This window comes from Corvus moneduloides, chromosome 22 (genome assembly GCF_009650955.1).
Source record: "Corvus moneduloides isolate bCorMon1 chromosome 22, bCorMon1.pri, whole genome shotgun sequence".
Lineage (NCBI taxonomy): Eukaryota > Metazoa > Chordata > Aves > Passeriformes > Corvidae > Corvus > Corvus moneduloides.
Genome location: NC_045497.1, coordinates 1285331 through 1306426, shown reverse-complemented (window position 1 = coordinate 1306426; position 21096 = coordinate 1285331). Strand labels below are relative to the sequence as shown.

The 21096-nt window shown below is 60.7% G+C and overlaps 1 protein-coding gene across 1 annotated transcript; it reads right to left on the bottom strand.

Moving 5' to 3' along the window:
- Positions 1-991: 991 nt before the first annotated feature.
- On the bottom strand, positions 992-19721 carry PLEKHN1 (pleckstrin homology domain containing N1). The gene is made up of 15 exons (XM_032131795.1): positions 19052-19721; positions 17475-17574; positions 13954-14096; positions 13536-13616; positions 12179-12266; positions 9367-9491; positions 8632-8781; positions 7953-8033; positions 5854-5923; positions 5414-5568; positions 4656-4850; positions 3914-4159; positions 2266-2448; positions 1987-2035; positions 992-1739 (listed from the first exon to the last, which is right to left on the bottom strand). Exons 1-15 carry the CDS (start codon positions 19331-19333, stop codon positions 1546-1548), a joined length of 2142 nt encoding a protein of 713 aa, XP_031987686.1. The 5' UTR covers positions 19334-19721; the 3' UTR covers positions 992-1545.
- Positions 19722-21096: the final 1375 nt, after the last annotated feature.

Genomic DNA, 21096 nt, shown 5'->3' with positions numbered 1-21096 from the left:
GATCATTGCAGGAATTGCTGTTGCAGCTCAATTCAGGGATGTTGGTGACCCCCATCAAAGTGTTCACAGCAGCTCAGGGGCATGGAGAGCTCCCAGCACATTTGAGATGTCCCCTAGCACAGTTTAGTTCTCAATAAATGGATCATTTGGGGGTTATCAGATACAAATCCTCCCCGAAACAGAGCAAACCTGAAAGAAAACAGCAGCAGCTCCAAGACCCAAACCCACACACTCCTGCACAGGCCCCTTTACAGAACTGAACACCAGCCACAGCTAGAAAATTAAACAGCTCTTCAACTCGGCCACATTTACAGTTAAATACACAGAACCCACTCAGGCTTTACATGTAAACTTTGTTGGATACCTCCTGGAAAAAACTGAAATTACAGCGGGAGACATTCAAGCACAGCAAGCTCCCGGATCACTGTGGCTGCACCAGAGGAAGAACCAAAGCAGAGGTTTTGTCTCTGTGTTTGATTTGCAGCCTCTCGAGGGAACAAAGGTTGAGGATTTGGAGCCCCAGGTGAAAACATTTGGATTTGCCGCTGACCTTCCAAAGGATCTGGCCAAAGAGGCTGGAAAATAACAACCCTGAGACTCTGTCCCTTGTTTGTGTCCTGTCCGGGCTCCGGAGGGGTCCAGAGGGACATCCCAGCCCCCCTGGCCCTGCTCTGGTCACTGCTCTGGTCACTGCTCTGGTCACTGCGGGGCTTTGGCTCTCCTGGATTCTCTCCTGTGGGGAATTCTCTCCCCTCCTTGCCCGGACAGCCACAGGCAGCGTTTGGTGTGAGCCAGGGCAGGGGTGGGAGGAAAGGAGGGGTTCCCTGCGGGGGATTTGGGGCTTCCTCTGCAGGGCAGGCCTCAGGGAACACAGGTCACGGGCATTTCTGCTGGCTCTGCCTGCCGAGGGGCTGGGCTGTCCTGCTGCAGGTTTGGAGCCAGCACTGGCAGGAAGGAATTCTTCTGGCGTGAAGGGGAAAGAAAATCCCACTGTGCTCAGGTTGGGGTTTTTTTCCTCCACATCCTGTGCCCTAACCCTGCTCCTGCAGGAGGACGATCCTGTGGGCACAACCATTGCTGCCAGCCTTGTGTGCCAGCACGGGGCACCTCTGGTGCATCCTGGCAGCCCCCAGAGCTCACTGGGGGAAGGTTTGGCTGTTCCCAGGGATCAGAGGGACCAGCTGAGGGCTCTGGTGCAAAGGAATCCAACTAATCCAGGCACCCTTTTGGCTTTTGAGTGGCTGCTCCCTCCGAACACCGAGCCCCTTCCACCTGAGGGAGCCGGACCCTTTTTGTCCCCGGATTTTCAGGGGGCAAAGCTGTTCTCCCTGAGCACCCCCTGGGCATGGCACTCACGCTGCTCCTCCAGCCCCACAGAGGCTGTGGCTGCTGGGCTCTGCCCCCACCCTCAGATTTAGGGCAGGACCCCTGGACCTGCTAGGGGAGCAGAGCAGGGCTCTTCCCTTCACATCCCTGGGCCCCTCATCCTGGAGGGAAGCCCAGTGAGGGAAGAGCCCGGGGGCTTTCCCGTGCCTGGAGCACCCCTTAGACCTGGTAAATCTGCTGGGCAGGGGATGGGGAGCTGCAGGGGGTGCCCAGCTCCTTCTCCTCGGCTTCCCACAGGTTGTCGTAGCTGAGGTCGCTCTGGAAGCTCTGCAGCTCGGCGTAGTCGTGGTAGGACGAGGAGTCCCGGCAGGGGCAGGTGGCATCGGCCAGGCCGTAGGTGCCACCGCTCCCATCTGCAGGAAAACGGAGAGGAAACAGGAAAAAGGGGTCAGGGGGGAGTAAAATCACAGCGCAGGGCTGGGCAGAGCAAGGGGAGCGTGCCTGGAGCACGGCAGGAGCCCCTCGGGGTGGCAGTGGAAGGCAGGCCAGGTGAGCCCAGGCACAGGGCAGGTGACAGAGTCGGGGGAGCAGGAGGGATGAAGGGATCAGCTCTGAAGGGCGTGGTGGGCAGGGAGCAGCCCAGCAGCTCAGGGGTCTCACCTGCGGGGTGCAGCGAAGGGCCCAGCCGCTCCTCTGGCAGGGAAGAGATCTGGAAAGAGAGGGAGGATGAGCTGTGCCATCCTGGGACGCTGCCCAGCAGGGAGTCAGCCCCATCCCTGCTCCACCAGGACGGCCCCTGGCACTGACCAAAGGGCTCAGAGCTCTGCAGGGACCACCGAGGCAAACTGGGACCCCAGGTTGCTCCCCTGCACCCCCTGAGTGTCCCCCTGAAGCCCCGGAGTGTTCCCCTGCAGCCCACAGCGGAGTTTGCAGCCTCACCTCACCCAGGTAGGAGCCCTGGGCCAGTGCCCGGAGCTGGAGCCGGCGTGAGGTGCCCGGGGTGCTGTAGGTGGGGGCTGTGGGCACCTCCCTGCAGTTCCAGTGCTCCAGGGATGGGTGCTGTGGGGCTGGGACCGCCGGGTTCCCCTGGGCTGGCCCCGTCTGTCCGTGGCACTGCAGGAACTGCAACCAAACCAGCCCCAGGTTGGGTCCCGGCTGTGGAGAGCTGGGGAACGCCAGCCTGGTGCTGCCCACCCCGAATCCAGCCCTGCTGAGAGCACGTTCAGGCCAAGCAAGGACTGCTCTTTGTGCCCTCCCCACAAATTCTGCTCCGTCCCAGCCCTGGAGGCCTCAGATGGGAGAGAGAGGACGGCCAGGGGTCATTCCCAGTGACCCACAGGCACGGTGGGAGCTGGCCAGAAGCGAAGGCAGGAGGATAAAACCGGCTGAAGGGATGCAGGAGGCCAGGGAGCAGCCAGGGAGGACCCTCGAGGGAAGGGGGGTCACACCAGGGTGGAGGATGACTCAGAAAGTCTATTCCCAAGAGATCGTCACAAGCAGAAACGTGGCCTTCAGCAGGCACTCGCTTATCACAGCTGGAAGGTTTTTGGGGGTGGGCAAAGTGGTCTCTGGCTCTGACTCATCCCCACTTCCCGGAGCCTGGCTCACATCTCAGTCTGTGCCTCTGTCTGGTGCTTTGTGGCTCCTCCCTGGGTTGTTGTGATCAGACAGGGGAAACCTGTTCCCCTCGGTCCTGGAACTCAGCCCTGGAGTTTCCCCATCCCTGCTCAGATGGCAGGAAAAGAAATGGCCCCAGGCACAATTCCTGGAGCCAAGGGCTTGGGTGCTGAGTCAGGGCCAGCTGGGAGCACTGGGGGAACTGGGAGTGTAGGGATCACTGGAAGGGGGAGCAGCGGCTGCTCCAGGGAGCTGGGAGCTGTGGGGGGCTGAATTCCCACCCAGCTCCATCTGTCCAGCCCCGGGGCAGGATGGAAACAGGGACAGGGCGCTCGCAACTCATCCCCAGGAGGGGTTGGGGCACGGAATCTCCCTACGAGTAAAATCCCAAATGCTGCTCATCCCTGTGGGATGACGGGGCTGAGTCCTGGCTGTGCCAACGAGGGAAATTCCTTAAGGAACAGTCACTGAGGGTTGGGAAAGTGGCATCACGCACTGAGAACTGATGGAGACATGCTGGAAAACCCTTGGGAGAAGAGGCTGTGTCCCATGAGGCAACAACCCTCCTACGCACGGATTGCCTCAGGCATCGGGGCCCAGCATCCCAGGGCTCCATTGCCCCACCTGCCATGTGCCACCTCCCCTTCCACAGCCCCTTTTCCCATGGAAATGGTTTCACACCTCCTCTGGAGCACCTGCTTGGCCCCCTATCCCTGCCAGCAGCACCGGCACGACGAGGTGAGCCTTGCTCTGCCCAGGCAGGAAGGTCCGGCCTCATCCCATCCCATCCCCATCGTGCATCCATCCCCATCCCATCCCCATCGTGCATCCATCCCATCCCATCCCATCCCATCCCATCCCATCCCATCCCATCCCATCCCATAGATCCCATCCCATAGATCCCATCCCATCCCATCCCATCCCATCCCATCCCATCCCATCCCATCCCATCCCACGTGCCTCCCCTCACCCTGCCCAGCTCCAGGTGTGCCGGGGGGTGCTGCTGGGGGCAGTGAGCTGCATAGGGCTCGTGGTACACCGGGGACTGCAGCTCCCCATTGGGATTTGCAGGGATGAGGCCGCAGCCGCTCCTCTCGGGGTCCTGGTTGGGCAGCTGCTGCCCGCTGCTCTTGCCCTTGGATTTCCTGGCGCTGTTCCCCCGGCGCAGGTCCTGCGTGGGCAGCGCCGTGCTGGGCCAGCTGGGCTGTGCCAGGCACTGGAATGAGAGGACAGGCCCTGGAGCTGGCGCTCCTTTGGATGGCAACACGCCTGGACATCACTCCGGGCTCGGGAATTGCCACAGGCCCGCACTGGGCCCTGCCCCACGCGCTCTGACATCCCTGGAGAGCAAAATCCTGCCTGGCCATCGCCTCCGCCCACCTGCAGCTTTGATTTGGGGATTTCCCAGCCTTTGAACCCTTCTGTGATCTTCTATAATCCCCAACAGCCCCTGGGCAGGGCAGAGGACTGGGATGGGACTGGAACTGGGACTGGGAGGGAACTGGGATGGGATGGGATCCCTCAGCAGCGTTTTCCCTGCTCAGCACTGACCAGGCTGAGCCAGGAGCAGCCCCAGCTCCGGGCAGAGATTTGCTCCAACCCCCCAGCAAACACTGCCCAGCTCCCAGACAGCTCCCTCTGCTCAAAGGCAGCTCCAACCCCATTCCAGGGGATCCCCATGGGCATCCCAGGCTGTTTTGGGGTTCACTCACGTGGAGAGGCTGGGAGTAGCCAGGAGAGAGGGGCTCCTCGAGCAGCCGGCCCTCGGGCAGCAGCAGGAAGGAGTGTCCGTCGGGCAGGGAGCCGCTGGGCTGGGACAGCTGGGTCAGGGTGGTCACTCTCCCTGCGGACGCCCAGGAGTTGGTGCGGCCGTCAGAACTGAGGGATCCTCTCCCGCTGCTGGTGAACTGCACGGGGACAAGAGCACCCTGGGGAAGAGCTCCCCGAAACGGGGGCACAGCCCTGCCCAGCCCTCGTGTCCCTGGGGTCTGGGCTGTGTCCCCATGGCCAGCAGTGGCCCTGTGGCTGGGGTGTGGGATGTGCCTGGGTGTGGGACATGCTGCTTATGGGGCTGAGTGTGGGGTGGCCGAGGGGAATGAGGGGGTGCACAGCAGGAAAAGGGTGCCAGGCACCCAGCCCCATCCCAGCTGGCAGCGTGGGTCTCCCATTCCTTGCAGGAATCACGGGATATTCCAGCTTGGAAAGAACCCACTGAGTCCAAAACCCTGTCACTGTCCTTGTGCCAGTGCCTCACTGCCCAACCCTCTGCTTTTGAAGGAATTCAGTGTAATTTTTGCCTCTATAATGTCCTGTAGGGCTTTAAATAATTTCCAGGGATCAGCAGCTTGCTGGCAGCTTCGAGCAGAGCCTGCTGTGCCACAGGAGTGTCACAGGAGTGTCACAGGAGTGTCACACGTGGCCACGGATGGGACAGCCACGGATTCCCACCCAAAGCTGCAGCACCCCTTACCTGGCTGGGGTGTGGGGGCTTTGACCCCGAGAAGCTCTCGGACCCCGAGAGGGAGGAGTCGGCGTTTCGGAACTGGGCGGTTTTGAGGCAGTAGAGCCACTCCTGGTAGTCCTGGTAGCTGGGACAGGTCACTCGGATGGAGTTGATCAGGCGGCCTGGAAAACATCCCCCACTGCTGATCCTGGGCTGGATCCCTCAGAACCCCACGGGAGCCCTCCTGCTCCATCCCGCCCCGCGTTCCCTGGGATCTGGAGGTGCCGCTGCAGGGAATGCTCTGCCCTCGGTGCCCCGTGCAGGAGCTGCTGTGGCTCCCAGCCTCTCCTGCCAGGGCACAGAGGGTCCCAAATTTCCAAGCAGGGCAGTTCGGGGAGCCTGGCTGCCCACCAGGAAGGTGCCACCACACCAGCCCCGAGCCGCCCGTGGCTGTGCCAGACACCCACCTTCGATTAAAAAGGAGGTTTTGTTGTTCTCCTCAAAAAGCACCTGGATGGCGTTGAGTGGGAGCTCTCCCTGTGGAGAGAGGGGCAGGATTGGGATCTCGGAGCCCAGCAGGGCTCCTGCCCGTGCCATGGGGCACAGGGACACCATGGGGAGCTGTGCCCTGCTCTGGGGTGAAGCTCTGCTCCCACAGGGGCTGTCCTGCCAGGGGAGCCAAAGGGCTTTAGGAGCCTTCAGGAGCGCGGGGGTTTCAGGCTTTAGGAGTGCAGGGTTTTGCTGGGAGCACGAGGAGGGAAGCCCCCAGTGAGGATGGAGCAAGCCCAGCTCCTGCTTCGTGCTGGCAGCTGCCCCTAAGAAATGGCCTTTGGCAGCTCGGCTGCTGCTGCTGCTCAGCTCTCCTGCACATCCCAGCAGGATTCCTGCCCCCTCCTGCACACCCCAGCGAGGCTCCTGCCCCCAGGATGTGTAGGGCCGGTGCTCCATCCTCCCCTTCACAGCAATCCCCGAGGGTGCTGAGACACCCTCTGGATAAAAGTCCCACCTCGGGAAGCGCAGCAGCATCCCACAGATAACTCCAGCAGCTCCCCCTCGCTGGTTTCCACCTTGCCCAGGGCCTTTTCCCACCGGAGGATTGGGGTGAGCCCCATCCCAGCCCCTTCCCTGCCCCACACGCTTGGCAGGGGCAGCTGCTGTGGTCGCTGTGAAGCTGCGGAGCAAAAGGGGCCGGGCTGTTCCCTCGCCCAGCCCCAACTGCGGGCAGGGGAAGGGAAGGGAAGGAAAAGTGCACTCGAGCAGCCCCGGGAGGAGGCTCCCGTGCCCTGACACGCCTGTGGAAAAGCAGGTTCCCAGTGTCACAGGCTGGTGAATCAGCCCCGGGAGCGCGGCCCCGGCACCGTGGGAAGGGAACATCGCCTGGGAAGGGAACATCGCACGGGGCAGGTTTAGGGTTTCAAAAGAGATGAGCTCATGGGAGAGCCCAGCCCAGGCCCCCTTGCGTGGTGCCCCATTCCCAGGCGCTGCAAACAACGCGCTCCCGAAACCAGGCTGTGCCCGAGGTGTGTCCCAGCGGCTGGAAAACGCCTTCCAGCGCCGCTCTGGGATGGGGAGAGCTCTGGCCGGGAAGGAGCCTCCCGGGAGATGCTCTCCCCGGGGATAACCACAGCAGCGTTCCGCAGGATGCGGAGCCGCGTGGAGCAGGAGCCCGGCGGGTTCCCGGGGCATTTCGCAGCCCTCCAGCTCTGCAGGGCTGCTTGGGGCTCACTACCGGCTCGGTGACTCAGGGCTGCGGCAGAGCAGCAGCTCCGGGGTCACAGCCAGGGCGCTGCTCCTTCCGGCACGTTTGTTCCAGCACAGGAGAAGCAACGAGCACAGGGCTCGCAGTGATGCTCGAGCTCACAGAATCTCTGCAAGGGAAGGGCAGAGAGGCCCTCGAGCATCGCCGAGCCCAACCATCAACCAGCACGGCCGTGCTCGCGCTGAGCCGCGGCCCCAAGTGCCACCGGGGATGTCACCAGCTGATTTTAAGGCCATTCTGGCTGCTCAGTGCCACTGGCTGCCCGTGCTGAGGCTCCAGCACTGCTCCCACAGACAGACACCCCAGACACTCTCTGGCATCCCTTGGGATGCTCCCTGTCCCTGCTGAGACAGAGGGAGAACGCTGCCAGCGCTCTCCACCCCTCCCGTGCCCTTCCCCACAGCACCGGCTGTGCTGCCGGGCTGCCCCCGGCTCCCGAGGGGTTCCCTGGCAAAGGACCAGAGCAGCAAAGCCCCCTCAGGGGCACTCTGAGGCTGTGCCAGCCCCTGTCTGGAGCAGGAGGGCCGGGCTGGCTGCCAGCACAGCCTCCCCCCTCCTCCTCCTCCTCCTCCTTCTCCTCCTCCTCCTCCTCCTCCTTCTCCTCCTCCTCCTCCTCCTCCTCGCAGAGACGCGGCTTCCCTGGCAGGCAGCTCCTTCCCCCTGGGCTGCCGGAGCAGGCCGAGGTGTTTCTCATGGGAAGGGATCTTGCACCATCCCTGTGCCTGCTCCTGCCAGCTGGCACGGGAGGCGGCACGGGGAGCGCAGGTGGAGGGGAGAGAGCGGCGGGATGCTCCCAAAGGAACTCACCTTGAAACAGAGGCCACTGGGCTCCTCAGACATGATCACCAGCGTGGAGGGGTAGAGCACCAGGAGCCGGTCGTGCTGCTCCTTGGGAAGCAGACAGGGAGAGGGTTGGATCCCTGGGAACAGCCAGGGCTCGGAGCTGGAGAGCCCTTGGCTTTGTCCTTCTGACAGCAGCCTGGGGCAGGGGCTCTGCGAACAGCTGAGCTGCTTCCCTGAGCTGGGAGAGCCTTTGGGGAGAACAATCCACCTCCCTGCATCAGGAGATGGCTTTGGGGAGAGCCAGGCTGCTTCCCTGAGCTGGGAGATGGCTTTGGGGAGAGCCAGGCTGCTTCCCTGAGCTGGGAGATGGCTTTGGGAAGAGCCAGGCTGCTTCCCTGAGCTGGGAGATGGCTTTGGGAAGAGCCAGGCTGCTTCTCTGAGCTGGGAGATCTTTTGGGGAGAGCCAGGCTGCTTCCCTGAGCTGGGAGATATTTGGGGAGAGCCAGGCTGCTTCCCTGAGCTGGGAAATGGCTTTGGGAAGAGCAGTAGGAAACCTTTTTCCCTTTCTGTGTGGGTAAAACACCCCTTGGGAGCTGCTGGGTGGGTGGCAGCAGGGAGGCAGGAGCCTGCACCAGCGACTCCACCCATGGATCCATCCATGGATCCATCCCTCCCTCCACCACTCCCTGGAGCCGTGTCCTACCTGGAAGGGCAGGTGCTGGAGCTTCACCTTGGAGATGCAGAGGATTTCTCCCAGGGATTCCCGCTGGGTCCCTCTCCAGTCCTGCACGGGCAGGTTCTGCACGGACCAGCGCAGCTCCTCCTTGCCCCCCGGGCTCTGCTTCCAGCCGCTCTAGGGACAGCACACACTGACCACAGGCCTTCCCCGGGCACAGCCAGGCCGTGGCCCACCTGGGGACACTTTCTTGGGGTGGCAGGAGTGGGAAAGAGTAAATAAACTGGGCAGGAGGCAGTTTTCCAGCTGGGAATGGACAACCATTCTCCATACCGAGCGGCACCTGGAAATGCCTTTCCAAGGGGGATGTTTCTGTTTGGCAAGTGGGAGATGGAGGCAGGGAGGGAATTAAAACACCCTCAGAGACTGGGGGAGACAATCTCTTGAATCTGGGCCTGTTTTCTGGGCCTCCTCCAGGGGTTCTGCAATCTCTGGGCGGTTGCACAAGAACCCAAAAGCGTGAGAGCCTCTGTGAGCCAGGCCCGGAGCTCCGGCCCCGCAGAGGTTGTGCTGCTGGTGGCACCTGAGGGTGGCAGCTCCTCCTTCCAGCACATCCACCTGCCAGTGGCTCTCAGACCCCTCTGGGGAGCTCTTTTTGCACCCTTTTCCCCCAGGAAAGCCCCCAAAGGCGAGCTCCAAAGAGAATCCATGCCGGGGTCCCAGCTGGGAGCTGGCGGTGGGACACGGCCGCGGGACACCCACCTGGGACAGCAGGGGCAGGGCCAGGCTCCCTCCACAGAGCTGGATCTGCTTCTCCAGGTGGTACAGCCACTGCTTCAGCTCCGCCTCGGAGGGGCAGAACACCACCAGGGGGTTCAGCAGAGGGCCTGGGATGAGGCACGGGATGAGTGGAGAGATCCGGGCAGGGATCGCAGCATCCAGCGGGAATCAGCCGGCGGAGCTGCCGCACGCTGCCCACCCACCATGGGGTGCTGGGGATGCCCCTGCTCCGCTGCCACCCCCCTCCAGCCCTCCCTGCCACCCTTTGGTCACATCAGCCCTCTCAGACTGCTCCAGCCCCTCCTCAGGCACACCAAGCCCTGACCACCAGGCACTTCTTAACCCCAAACCGGACCAAGAACAAACCCCGAGGTCGGCCCAAAAGCCAAGCCTGACCTCCAGAGCCAGATTTCAGCTTTCAACCCCCTCGCCAGCAGCTTGTGGGAAGCCTCTGTGTGGGCAGGGGCTGTGCCAGGGTGCTGCTCCCTCAGCAGAAGGCCCTGCGCTCTCTCCCAGTCTCACTTTGGCTCTCCGTACGTAGAACACCAGCAGCTTTCTGACACAGTTTGTTTATTTATTGCCTCAGCGAGCAGAATCCATGCCAGCCAAGCTGAGGATGACTCCAGACATCCCCTCGGAGGGAGGGCCAGCCCTGCAGCTTGTTGATCTGAGTGTCTCAGAGCACGAGCACAGGTCTCCCACACCCTCTGCCACTCTCTCCCGACACAGCCCGGGGAGGGCAATAACCATTGCTGGCAGGATGCAGAGTGGATGTTGTGATTAATAATTTACCACTCGGCTCACATTAAACCCGGCTTGCTGCAGGCTCAGAAGGATCTGCCTCTGTGGGACTTGGAAGTGCCCAGATAAGCCCGGATAAACGCGGGACTTTGCCCTCCTGCGGTATCGTTAGTGCCCTAATTCCTGCATTATTTATAAACAACATTTCACTGAGCCTTTGAGGCACGTCTGGCTTTCAGGAAATGCACAGTAAACAAAGCTGAGGTGGGGCAGACACTCCCCGAGTGACTCCAAACCCATGACAGCAATTTGGTGTCGAGCGTTTTCTGGGCACCCACGTGTCCGTGGCTCTGGAGTTCTCCTGCCCTCCTTCCCTTTGTTTTCCCTGTCTTTTAACGAGGGCACAGCGATCACAGAGCAGCCAGGAGGGTGTGATGCTGCTCCCTGGGCATTCTGGCAGCTCTGGGTGCTTCCCTGGGCACCCAGCTCCTCACACGAATTATAAATACAAATTAAACGCAGCAGGAATCCGTGCTGCCAGGGCATGACCCGCAGCGTGGCCCTCGGGTGGCACTGCCACCCCTCAGCGGCATCACCCATTGCCACATCTAAACAGGGCCCAGAAGGAAGAGAAAATGAGGAAAGGAACTCGCGGGACACGCCTGGGGCTGCGGCAGGAGCTGCTGTGAGGAGTCTGAGCTGCAAATTCCTGCCATTGCCCCTGGCCCCAGGGCCACGTCCCCATGCCCCTGCCACGCTGAGATGCAGCCCTCGGGCTCCTTCCCTGTGCCCTGTCCTCGCTCTTTCCTTGGGAGCGCTCCCAGAGGAGCGCTGGAAGCAGCAGAGCCCCTTCCCGGGACAGGAGCAGTTTGTTCCTGCCCAGACCCCTCTGAGGGGAGGCACCAAAGGGGTGCAGCGAGGCACGGGGGGCTCCAGGTGCTCCATAAATCCGTCAGCAGAGCCCAGGGCACAGCCAGCCCCTGTCCTCGTGCCAGGAGGGCTCTGCATCCTTCCCTCTCCCCGATCCCAGGGATCCCGCTGGGCCGAGCAGCCCTGGCCGTGCAGCGATGGGGAACTGCTGGTTCCACAAACCGGCTGCCTCAGAGTCATGAGATGAGGCATTTCCACCCTGACCCTGCGTGGGGACACGGGAAGGGCTCCCAGCCCCTCCGTGCCTCCATTCCTTCCCCTCTAAGCAGGGAAATAAAACTGTTCCAGCGTGTCCCAGCAATGCTGAATGTCCCTGGTGCTCCCTGCTGCTGCTTCCCGAGCACCCAGCGCTGTCTGCAGGGCTCTGGCAGGACACAGCCCCCCAAAGCTGCACTCCCGGGTGGTTTAAGGCAGAACAAGCGCCCCAGCCCAGCACAGACAGCCCTGGAAGTTTTCCCTTGTTCCCCCAGAACCCTGGAAAGGTTTGGAGAGCCCTGCCTGGTTCACCAGTCCTAAAAATGAGTGGGGTGTTTGTGCCACGTCCTTTTTATCATTTATGGGAGGTTTTGTCCTCTGGCAGAGGACACCAGGGGCAGAGTCAGTGGGCCTGGGACACAAATGGGCTCTGTATCATTAGCGGGGGTTAATTAATGCTTTAATTGCACTCTGGGGGGCTTGTCCCTCTGTCATCCAGCAATGATTGAGCCCAAAGACGCCTCTATCCAGGCTGCAGAGGGTTGTCATCCCAGGAAATCATTCATGAAGCAAAACCACTCAGAGGAAAGTTTAAAAAGCTAGGGATGGAAGAGTTGGTGAGGTGGCACTGGGTCCTGCCAGCACCAGACTGGTGTTACTGGGAGAGAGGCAGCTCACCCCTGGGCACTGCTGCCCGTCCCGGGAACCTGAGCAGGGCCCTCAGGGTCACTCCCTGCCCTCGGGAGAGGCGGGAGAAGGAATTCTATCCCATCCCACTAACGGGGCAGAGGTGGGAGCTGTCCCCGCGTCTCCCCAGGCCCACCCTTCCCCTGCCCTTCCCTGCGGCAGCACCGGGTGGGTGTTCCCCGGGCTGGCCCAGGGAGCAGCCACATCCCAATCCCGCCTTCCCGAGCTCCCAGACACCCACCTGAGATGTGCAGAGCGTGGTCCTGCTGCCCGGGGCTCTGCCCAGCCTCCAGCTCACGCACCTGCAGCTCCTTCAGAGGCAGCAGCCCCTGGGGAAGGAGAGCAGGGGTTATTCGGGGGCAGTCAGTGCCCTCAGCAGGGTGACCCCACACCCGCAGGGTGACCCCACACCTCCAGGGTGACCCCACACCTCCAGGGTGACCCCACACCCGCAGGGTGCTGCGGCTCGGGGGCAGGCTGGGAATATTTGGGATTTGGATCCAGCAGGCTCCCCAGGGGAAGCAGGTTCAGCACTCCCTGGGCTCCACAATCCTGTGCCACGCTGAGGAATGAATGTCTTTGTGCTCCACGCTGTTCCTCCTTCCCGTTTTAAGAGAAACCTCAGCACAACAACGGTGGTTTAACGGGAGAAAGCCAGAAAATGGGATTGGCCCTGAAGGCAAATGGAGCTGTCCAGTTCCCAGAGCCTGGACGTCCAGGTTCCCACTCTGACAGAGCCCAGGAGCAGCTGGCAGCTTTGTGCTCCCTGTTCTGGGCTCCCTGAGCGAGCTCCATAAAAGATGCTGATGGCTCTAATGCCTCGGGGCACATTAATTCCTCCTTAATTCCTGCACAATTAATAAACTCAGGAGCTGTTTCTAAAGGAGTCAGGAGAGTTCGGGATGTTGTTTGTCCCCTGACATGGGAATTTTCGGTTGAAGGCTGCCTTGGGGGGTGACTGGAGAGGTTTTACTGATGTTTTACATCCACCTCAAGTCACCTGAAGGCCAATCAATCATTTCTAATTCTACAATCATCTCCCAAACACGCTCACTTTTAGCTCCACACTCGTGTGGAGGAAGAGAACACTCAGGGAGTGCTGTTTCCCAGCCGTGGCTGTTTGGCTGCAGTGCAGAGCAGCCCTTTCGTTCATTACTTGTGACTCCCCAGCACCGCCAGGGTGAGAATATTTGTGAGGTGAAGAGCTCCCGAGGCTCAGGTTTCTCTTCTCCCACAGAATAATTAACGCTGGAATTGCCCAGCCTGCAGGTGGAGAACTCCCCCTTGGCCCAGGAGCCAAGACCCCCACGGGCACCAAGGCCAGGGAGAATTTGGGCTTCCCAAGGCTCAGCTCCTTGTGCTTGGAGCACAAAGGTGGCTCCAGGTCACCTCCCACCTGCCCCTGCCCCTCCCTGGGCTCCTTGATCTCTGCCCAAGCTCCCCTGAGCTGCTCTGCGGACAGCCCTTGGGACAAAACACCCGTTTGGAGTTCGGCATCCCTGGGAAGGGACCTGGGGACATCTCCCAGAGTTCGTCTGCCTGGTGTCCCCAGCGTGGCCGCAGTGCCCAAAGCCCAGCACGTCCAGGGGATGCCCTACCTGGTAGGTGAGGCCATTGGGGCCCGCAGACTGGAAGTACAGGTAGGACTGGAACAGCTCCAGGAAGCAGTCATTGACCTCCTGCAGAGGGGACACGTTTGGGGTTATCCCAGGACACATTTTGGGGTTATCCCAGGACACATTTTGGGGTTATCCCAACCTCCCTCTGCATCCCAGGCCGATCCCTGCATGGAAAAGCTTCTCCATGGGCCACATCTCTGCTCATGGAAGCACTCCCCAGGTGCCCACAGGGATGGCAGCAGGTGGGCACCGCGTGGCAGCGCGTCCTGGGCCTCGCAGCAGCCCCGGGAATTCTCCACGAGTCCCATTTCCCAGAATTACCCCTCCCTTCCCAGTCCTGCAGGGTCACACTGGCCCTGGGCAGAGAAACCCCCACAAAGAGGTGCCTCAGGTTTACCTGGCAGTGCTGGAACTTAAACTTGACCTTGGAGTAATAAATCATTTTGCCCAAATTCCTGACAGTCGTTTTCCTTCGGCCCTTCTTGAACAGGCTGGGGAACCTCTGGTCCAAGTTTTCTTTCTGGTTTTCCTGGTTCTGATACAGGGAAAAAACAGCTCAGAGAAGTGGGAGAGACATTCCCAGAAGATCTTCCCAGCGGGGATTCCTGGGAAAGGGCCTTGGGCAGGTGCCCAGGAGGGGCTGTTTGTTGTTGGGTCTCCTTGCCAACCTGGGGCTGGGGCTCAGTTACTGCTGGGGGCCTGCAAGGAGATCCTGAGCTAAAGGTGGAGTTCCTGGGCTGGAAAAGAGGAGGGCACAAGCACATTTCACTTTTAGGGTGTCCCAGCTCCACAGGAAAACCATCCCTGTGCTCCCTGAGTGTGCCTTCCACTGGGCTGAGAGGAAAGGTTTCCTCTGCTCTGGTTCTGCCTGGGTTCCTCAGCTCTCCCAGCTCGGGTCCCTGCTCAGATCCCTCGGTTCCCCTCGGTTCCAGGTGCCAGACAGTTTTGGGACAGAGCCCCACAGCCATAAAAGCAGCTGCAAGGCAGCTTTTTGTCCCTGGAAAAGCTGCAGGGATCCAGCAGGCACCACAGGAGAGCCAGGGCTGAGGAGAGGAGACGGCACTCGGGGCCGGGGCCTTCCCTGATTTCCTGGTTACGTGGGAATTCTTCCTTCTGCGCAGGAGCACAACCTCACAGCCCTCTCTTCTCACCGGCCTGGGGAAAAAGCTCTTCCTGCAGTTCTTCTGGGAAGAACACCTTTATTCCCGGGGGCTGGCTGATGTCCCTGGGGAGAAGGGCAGGGCTGTGCCCCAGCCGCCGATCCCCTCACTCCACACCCCACCTGCAGAGCCTTTAGCCCATCCAGACTCAGGGAATTCGTTCCCAAGCCAAAACTGGGTGGGAGAGGGGAGGTCCTCAGCAGTTCCCTGGGACTCAGCGGGGCTGGTGACACTCCCAGCACGTCCCCATTCCCGGCGTGTGCCCGTTCCCGATGCCATCCCTGCTGTGCTGTGCCAGGGGACAGCTGCGTGTGCCCGTGATGGATGAGGGACCAGCACAGACCCCCGGCTCTGTCCTGCGGGGCCCCTCTGTGACTCACCCCTCTGGCATGGGGTCAGCCCTGCTCCAGACATCCCAGGGAGCTGGGAATGGAGCCGGGAATGGAGCTGGGGAGCTGGGAATGGAGCTGGGAATGAAGCCAGGGGACTGGGAACAGGAGCTGTTGGGAGTCTTTCACCTGCAGAGCTCAGGGCTCCTTCCAGGGCCTGGCCGAATTTTGGTTACTCTTTTTAGGACACGAGTTAACCCTTTCCTGCCGAAATCCTCCCTCCAGCTTGCCCAGCTATGGAACAGAATTTAGGGATCACACCGGGTGCCCATTAAAGGCCTCACTGGGGCAGCTCAGCGTAGGAAAGATGGTATTTGTGCCACAAATCCAGAGCAAAGAGCAGCTGGTCACGGGTACAGCAATAACAAAATGCGGCTCGGATAAGGCACCAGCAGCACCTGGGAGTGGGGAGAGGGTGAAGTAATAAAATCATGGGCACGGAGATAAGCAACAGCAGCAGCCACCAGCTGCTGGGGCAGTGCTGCTGCCTGGGACGTGGCAGCCAAATTTCCCAGGAAAAAACGAGGCAGAGAGAGGAAAAAGCGAGCTGGGAGTGCAGCAGCAGCACTGGGAAAGAGCTTCCAGAGGGATCCAGAGGGCAGCAGGGAGAAGGGAGAGCGTCCACAGCCACGCGTGTGGCAAGAAATTAATGGAATATTTCCCTCTCCCAAACAAGCCCAGCAGGGGTGGCGGCGAGACTGAGGAGATGGGTGTGATGGCTGGGCACAGGAGCAGCTCCAAGGCCATGGAAAAACGGGACCACATCCCTGAAATCTGCTGCCCTTCCAGGCACCCCTCAAACCGTGGGGATGCCTCCTTTAGCCAGAGCCAAAGGGGCCTGGCATTTTCCGTCCCTCTGGAATTCTCCCCAGCCTGGCCCGTGCACCCTCCCGCAGCCCCATCCCGAGCCATTCCCGTTATCCCAGCGCTCCCGCTGGCTTCCAGGCCCTGCAGATCCTGGGAAGCCGGGTTCCTCGCGGGGTTTGGCGAGGTGCAGGCGCCCTGACATGTTCTCTCCCCCCCGTAGGTCTCATCCTACAGGTAGAACGAGTTACTCATGAGCTGCTCAGCCCTGCAGCCCGCGGCTGAATCAGCAGCAGCAGCAGGAAGGGCTCAGCTCGCTGCCCCGGGGCTCCCGCAGCTGCCGCTCCATGGGAAAAGCAGAACCGAGCGGCTCTTGGGGCGCATCCTCCCCCCGGCTCTCACCGGCCCGTGGGAATCGGGGCAGCGGGGCCGGGGGTGCCACAGGGCGCACGGATGGCGCCTGCCCCGGTCCCACATGGCCTGTGGTGGCCAGAGGTTGGGCGATCGCATCTCCTGCGGGGCCGCATCAGAGCCCCGCGCTGGAAGCTCCGAGCCGGCCCTGCGGCTGCGGCTGCTCCCGGAAAGCCGGCGGAGGGAACGGGGCAAAGCCGAGCCTTCCTCCGGGCCACACAGGGAGCTTGGGAGTTTGCATCCCCTCTGCCCCAGGCTAGAAGCCTGCCCCACCCGCCTTCCTTCCGTCCCTGGAGAGATCCCGCACTCCCTGGGGTTTCCAAAGGAGCCATCTCCCAGTGACCTCTTCCAGGATCCCTTCTCCGGGACCCGCTAACACTGGCAGCTTGTCCTGCTTGCCCAGGGAAGCGCCCAGGATCCATCTGGGACCTGCCTCACCCCTCTGGATCCAGCTGATTCCCGCAGGGAGCCCTTCCTGGAATTCCCTCTGCCTGGCACCGAGGCTGTGCCTCAGTTTCCCCTTCCCCACATGCACACGGACGGGATCCATGAACACCCAGCACGGCCCAAATGCGCCCCAAATCCCCCCCACACCCCTGGCCCACCCAGCGGGACCCCCCAAACCCGCAGGGGCTCCCGGTTTCCCTCCGCTCTCCCCGGGCAGCGCTGGGAACGGGGCCATGCGGCCACGAGGCTGGGCCGTGCCCGGGGCTGCCCTGCCCTTCCTGATTCCCTTCCCAGGCTCGTTGCTAATCCACTCCTGCTCCGTCTCATTCCGGCGTGGGAATGAATCACCCCACCTGCCAAAGCTCGCTCAGGTTTTCCCTTCCCTCGCGGGCGACCCAGAAACAAAAGAACCGAGAGCAAAGGTTGGGGGGAGATGTCGCCGCGTCCCCTGAGTGGCTCCCAGCATCACCCCGCACCCCATCACAGCTCCTGGCTGATCCAGGTCCCCTCCACACCTGCACGGGGACCCTGGGCAGGGAACTCAGCTGCTGGGAGGGGCTCATCCCGTCCTGGGCTCCATCTCCTTGGGACAGAGCTGCTGCTACCCCCAGACCCAAACCCAACATCCCTCCTGAGTGCTGCGCTCGGGGTGGGTGGGAATAAACCCCTGGAGCAGTGGGGAGCAGGCTGGAGGTGCTGGCACTTGCCTTCGCTGGAATATACTGCAGGATTTTGTCCGTGGTCGTGTCTCTCTCCTGCCCTCCGTCCATCCCAAAAAAGTTGGGCAGCTTTTTCTTGCCATTTTGTCTACAAAGGGAAGGAGAAACATCCTCAAAACACACACATGGAAACCCAGGCTGAGGCACAGTGAATCCTGCCCAGAAATAAGGAAGCCAGGACGCCAAGCAAGCCACTTGTCACGGGCTTTCGAATCATCCCAGCCCGGCCAAGGGCTGACAAAGCCTGGGAGAACTGGAACGGGACTTGTCCTGTACTTGTTGGCGTTTCTCTGCTTTTCTACAGCTCCTTGCTCAGCCCCACGATCAGCTTGGCTCGTCTGTGCCCCCAGACCAGCACCGGGGGCAGATGTTCCACGGCAGAGCACAAAGACCAAGCCCAGCCCTGGCAGCTCCTGCCAGGCCCCCGGAGTGGGGATGGATCCGCAGGTACCCACAGACTGGGCTCCTTTCTGCCTCTGTGGCTTCCCTCTGCCGTTCCTCCCTCTCCCAGTTTCTCCCTGTGTGCACACCAGTACCAGGCAGCCACTGGTGCTGTTGGGAAGCGCTGGGACTGCTTTGCTGGGACTTCCCAGCAGTTCCTTCCTCAGATTGCGGCACAAAACCAGGATAATCCCCACGGGCGTGGGAAGCTGGGAGTCAGTGGGACTGGAGGAGCTCTGGGGCTTGGCTGCTCCACCACAGGGCCCTGATGTGAGACCCCCCAGGCCCAAATTCCCCGAGGGATCCCCTCTCTTCTACCCCAGAGTAACTCCCCAGACTCCACAGGTTTGTCTCTGATTTCTGGCAGCACAGGACACCAAGGGGACAGTTCAGTGTCTCCTTTTCATCAGAAACCCCTCAGCCTGGCAGAGCTTGGGGGGGTTTTGGCACAGCCCAGACACCGAACCCAACACAGACGGGGCTGGCAGGTTCATGAGGAATCACCTGGCTCCCCCCAGAGCTCTTTTCCAGCCCGGGGAGCTCTGGCTGTGCTGATGGGAGCAGTGGGAAAGCCGGGAAGCCTGCAGTGCATTCCCTGGGAGGCTCTATTTTGGGACAGCCACCCATGGCCGCGGTACCTGAGCGCTGCCCCGGCCAGCCCCGCGCCCAGATCCCACAAGGATTTCGCGGGGTATTTTCTGCTGCTCCTCCCTGGGGTTTACAAACACCAATCCCACGGCGGAGTGCTGGATTTGGGGCTTTCTCCCTAAAGCACGAGGAGCGGGAATGTTGTTTTTTCACAACAAGCACCACAACTCTGAGTAAAAACACTCTCGAGTGAAAACAGGGAACATCAGGTGTTCCGCGCCTCGTCCCGCCGGGGGGAGCGTAATTACCCAAACAAAAATTAACGCAGTGGCGCTTCTCCCGAGGGCTGGCATTCCCCGCCGGCTGAGAATTCCATCCCAGGCGCTTGGGGCGAGCTGGCCCCGGGCTCTGACAGCGCCCAGCACCCCCGAAACCACCGGGAAATAGGAAATCCCCGCCGGCTGCATCCCACGGGAGAGATCCCGCCGGGAATCCAGCCCCGCTGCCACAGCCCAGAGCCGGAGCCGGGTACTCACTCCTTCTTCAGCGAGGGTTTCCTTCGGAAGGAGCTCCGGAAGCCGCCGGGAGCCTGCGGGACACAGGCGATGTTCCCCATGCCGGGATCGCTGCGGGATCGCTGCGGGATCGCTGCGGGATCGCTCCCGGGCCGCTCCTTTCCGCCCGCCGGGACTCGAGTGGGTGTGGGCAGAGCCCAAACCCCGATCCTGCCCCTCGCTCCCGCCCCGCGGGCTGGGAGGGGCGAGCCAGGTACCTGTTCGCTGGGAATTCACCCCGGGAGCCGCAGACCCAGCCGGCATTCCCGACCCACCGGCGGGATAGAGCCGGAGCCACCGATAAATCCATCCCGGAGCGTTTTCCCAAATGGAATTCGGCCGCCGCACGGGCGGAGATAAGGATGCAGCGAGATAAAGTCGGTGATTGTTGTTTAAGCATTAACAAAAATCTCCGAGGCTGCGCTGGTTGAAGGGTTCCAAAGGCTGAGCTCCGAGCGGCCGTTCCCACTGGGGTTAGAGACGGGAAAAGAAATGGGCAGCGGGAAAAATATCAAACGGGACCCCGATCAAAATCTAGGAATGATGGAAAATGGATCAAGGAAGCAAAGAGCAAAAGGAGACGCGCAAGGGGAGCAAAACCTAAGGGGTATTTACAGAAGAAATGCTTTAAAAGGAAGCAAACTGAGGATTCTTGCCCGTGCTGTGAGTGCCTCACCGCAGGGAAATATAAATAATAAAAATTAGGAGTTCATGACAAAACAAAAGGTAAATACAGGCTCAATATTTCTGCGCCAAAAATAAAAACCCCAGGAACCACAACCATAGGGAACGAGAAACCCTTTTCATTTTCGGGTGGCTGCTACGAAGTAAACACAAAACTTGGATGCTCTGGGTCAAAAAATAGAGAGAATTCACGTGAAAAGCTTTGAAAGAGCTGGACACAAAGGGCTTGGATCGCTGTTGCAGTTAAGTCTTGCAGGACCACGGTATTTGCAAAGAAATTGCACAATTTAACAGGGATATCGGTGTTTCCATGGGTAAAAAACCAGCCCGGTAATTATGGGGTTGCCAGTTGACAGTAATTCCTGGGAAAATGATGTAACAGCTGTGAGGGAGTTGGATTAACTTTGAGAATTACAGGAGGAGAATGTAATTAATACGAATCAGTGCGGGGCTGTGGAAATCAGATCTTGTCAGGCTCATTTAATTGATGGCACGTTTGAAAAAAAAAATCAGATTTGGTGAACATAAATAACAGTGATAAAGGATGAGATGTGACAAATCTACACGTTATTTTAGGAGGACTCTGAGAGGAGGTTTTCCTGGGGAATCCGCTGGAATCAAGCTGGGGTTGATGGACACACGGGGTGTGTTGGACTGTTCCTGTTTGCATTTTACCCTTTGCAGGAGCAAAATATTCCCCAAAAAGGGGATTGCACAGTCAGGCCTGGAGAGAGCCGCTGAGAACGGATGTGCCATAACATTTCTCCCCATCTCTGACCTTTAAAAGCAGCTCCTGCGGCCCCCTCCCCTTTCTGTGCGTAACCCATTAACCCTTCCCGGCCCAGCAAAGCGCCAGCACGCCCCTCCGGAGGGCCCCCAGCAGAAATGCCGTGATTTCCATGGCAGGGGCTGCTCGTGTGAGCTCTGCGCTCGGAGCGCAGCTGGGAAGCAGCGCTGGGACAGCCCAGCCGCAGCCCAGCACCTCCTGGCCGAGATCCGACACTGCAGCGAACAGCCCCGAGAGGGTTCTGCGCAGGCAGAGCGCGATCCCTCCTCGCATCCGTGCCTAACACGGTCAGGCCGTGACCACAAACGTGCTGTTCCTCCAGGGTTTGTTCTAAATAAAACCTCCTGGCTCAGAGCAGGGGCACAACTGCTGCCGCTGCAGCTCCTGCTGCTGTCACAGGTCCTGTTTGCTCACTGGGACAGCAGTGACACCACCAGGGCTGGCATGGGCAGGTGGCACCAGTGGCTGAGGACTGGCCCGTCAGCCAGCTTGAGGGAACAAAGCTCTCCCAGAGCCCACGGCTCTGCTTCCAGGAGAGCCTGGACTGGAGGGAAGC

Bases quoted from the DNA above. Each gene is read 5' to 3' on its own strand.
- PLEKHN1 (XM_032131795.1), bottom strand. From the start codon at position 19,333: ATGCCGGCTGGGTCTGCGGCTCCCGGGGTGAATTCCCAGCGAACAGGT. The intron at 14,097-17,474 runs GCAAGTGCCAGC...TTTTTTCCCTGT, and splicing joins TGCAGTATATTCCAGCGAAG to ATCAGAACCAGGAAAACCAG. The intron at 13,617-13,953 runs GTAAACCTGAGG...TCCCCTCTGCAG, and splicing joins TTAAGTTCCAGCACTGCCAG to GAGGTCAATGACTGCTTCCT.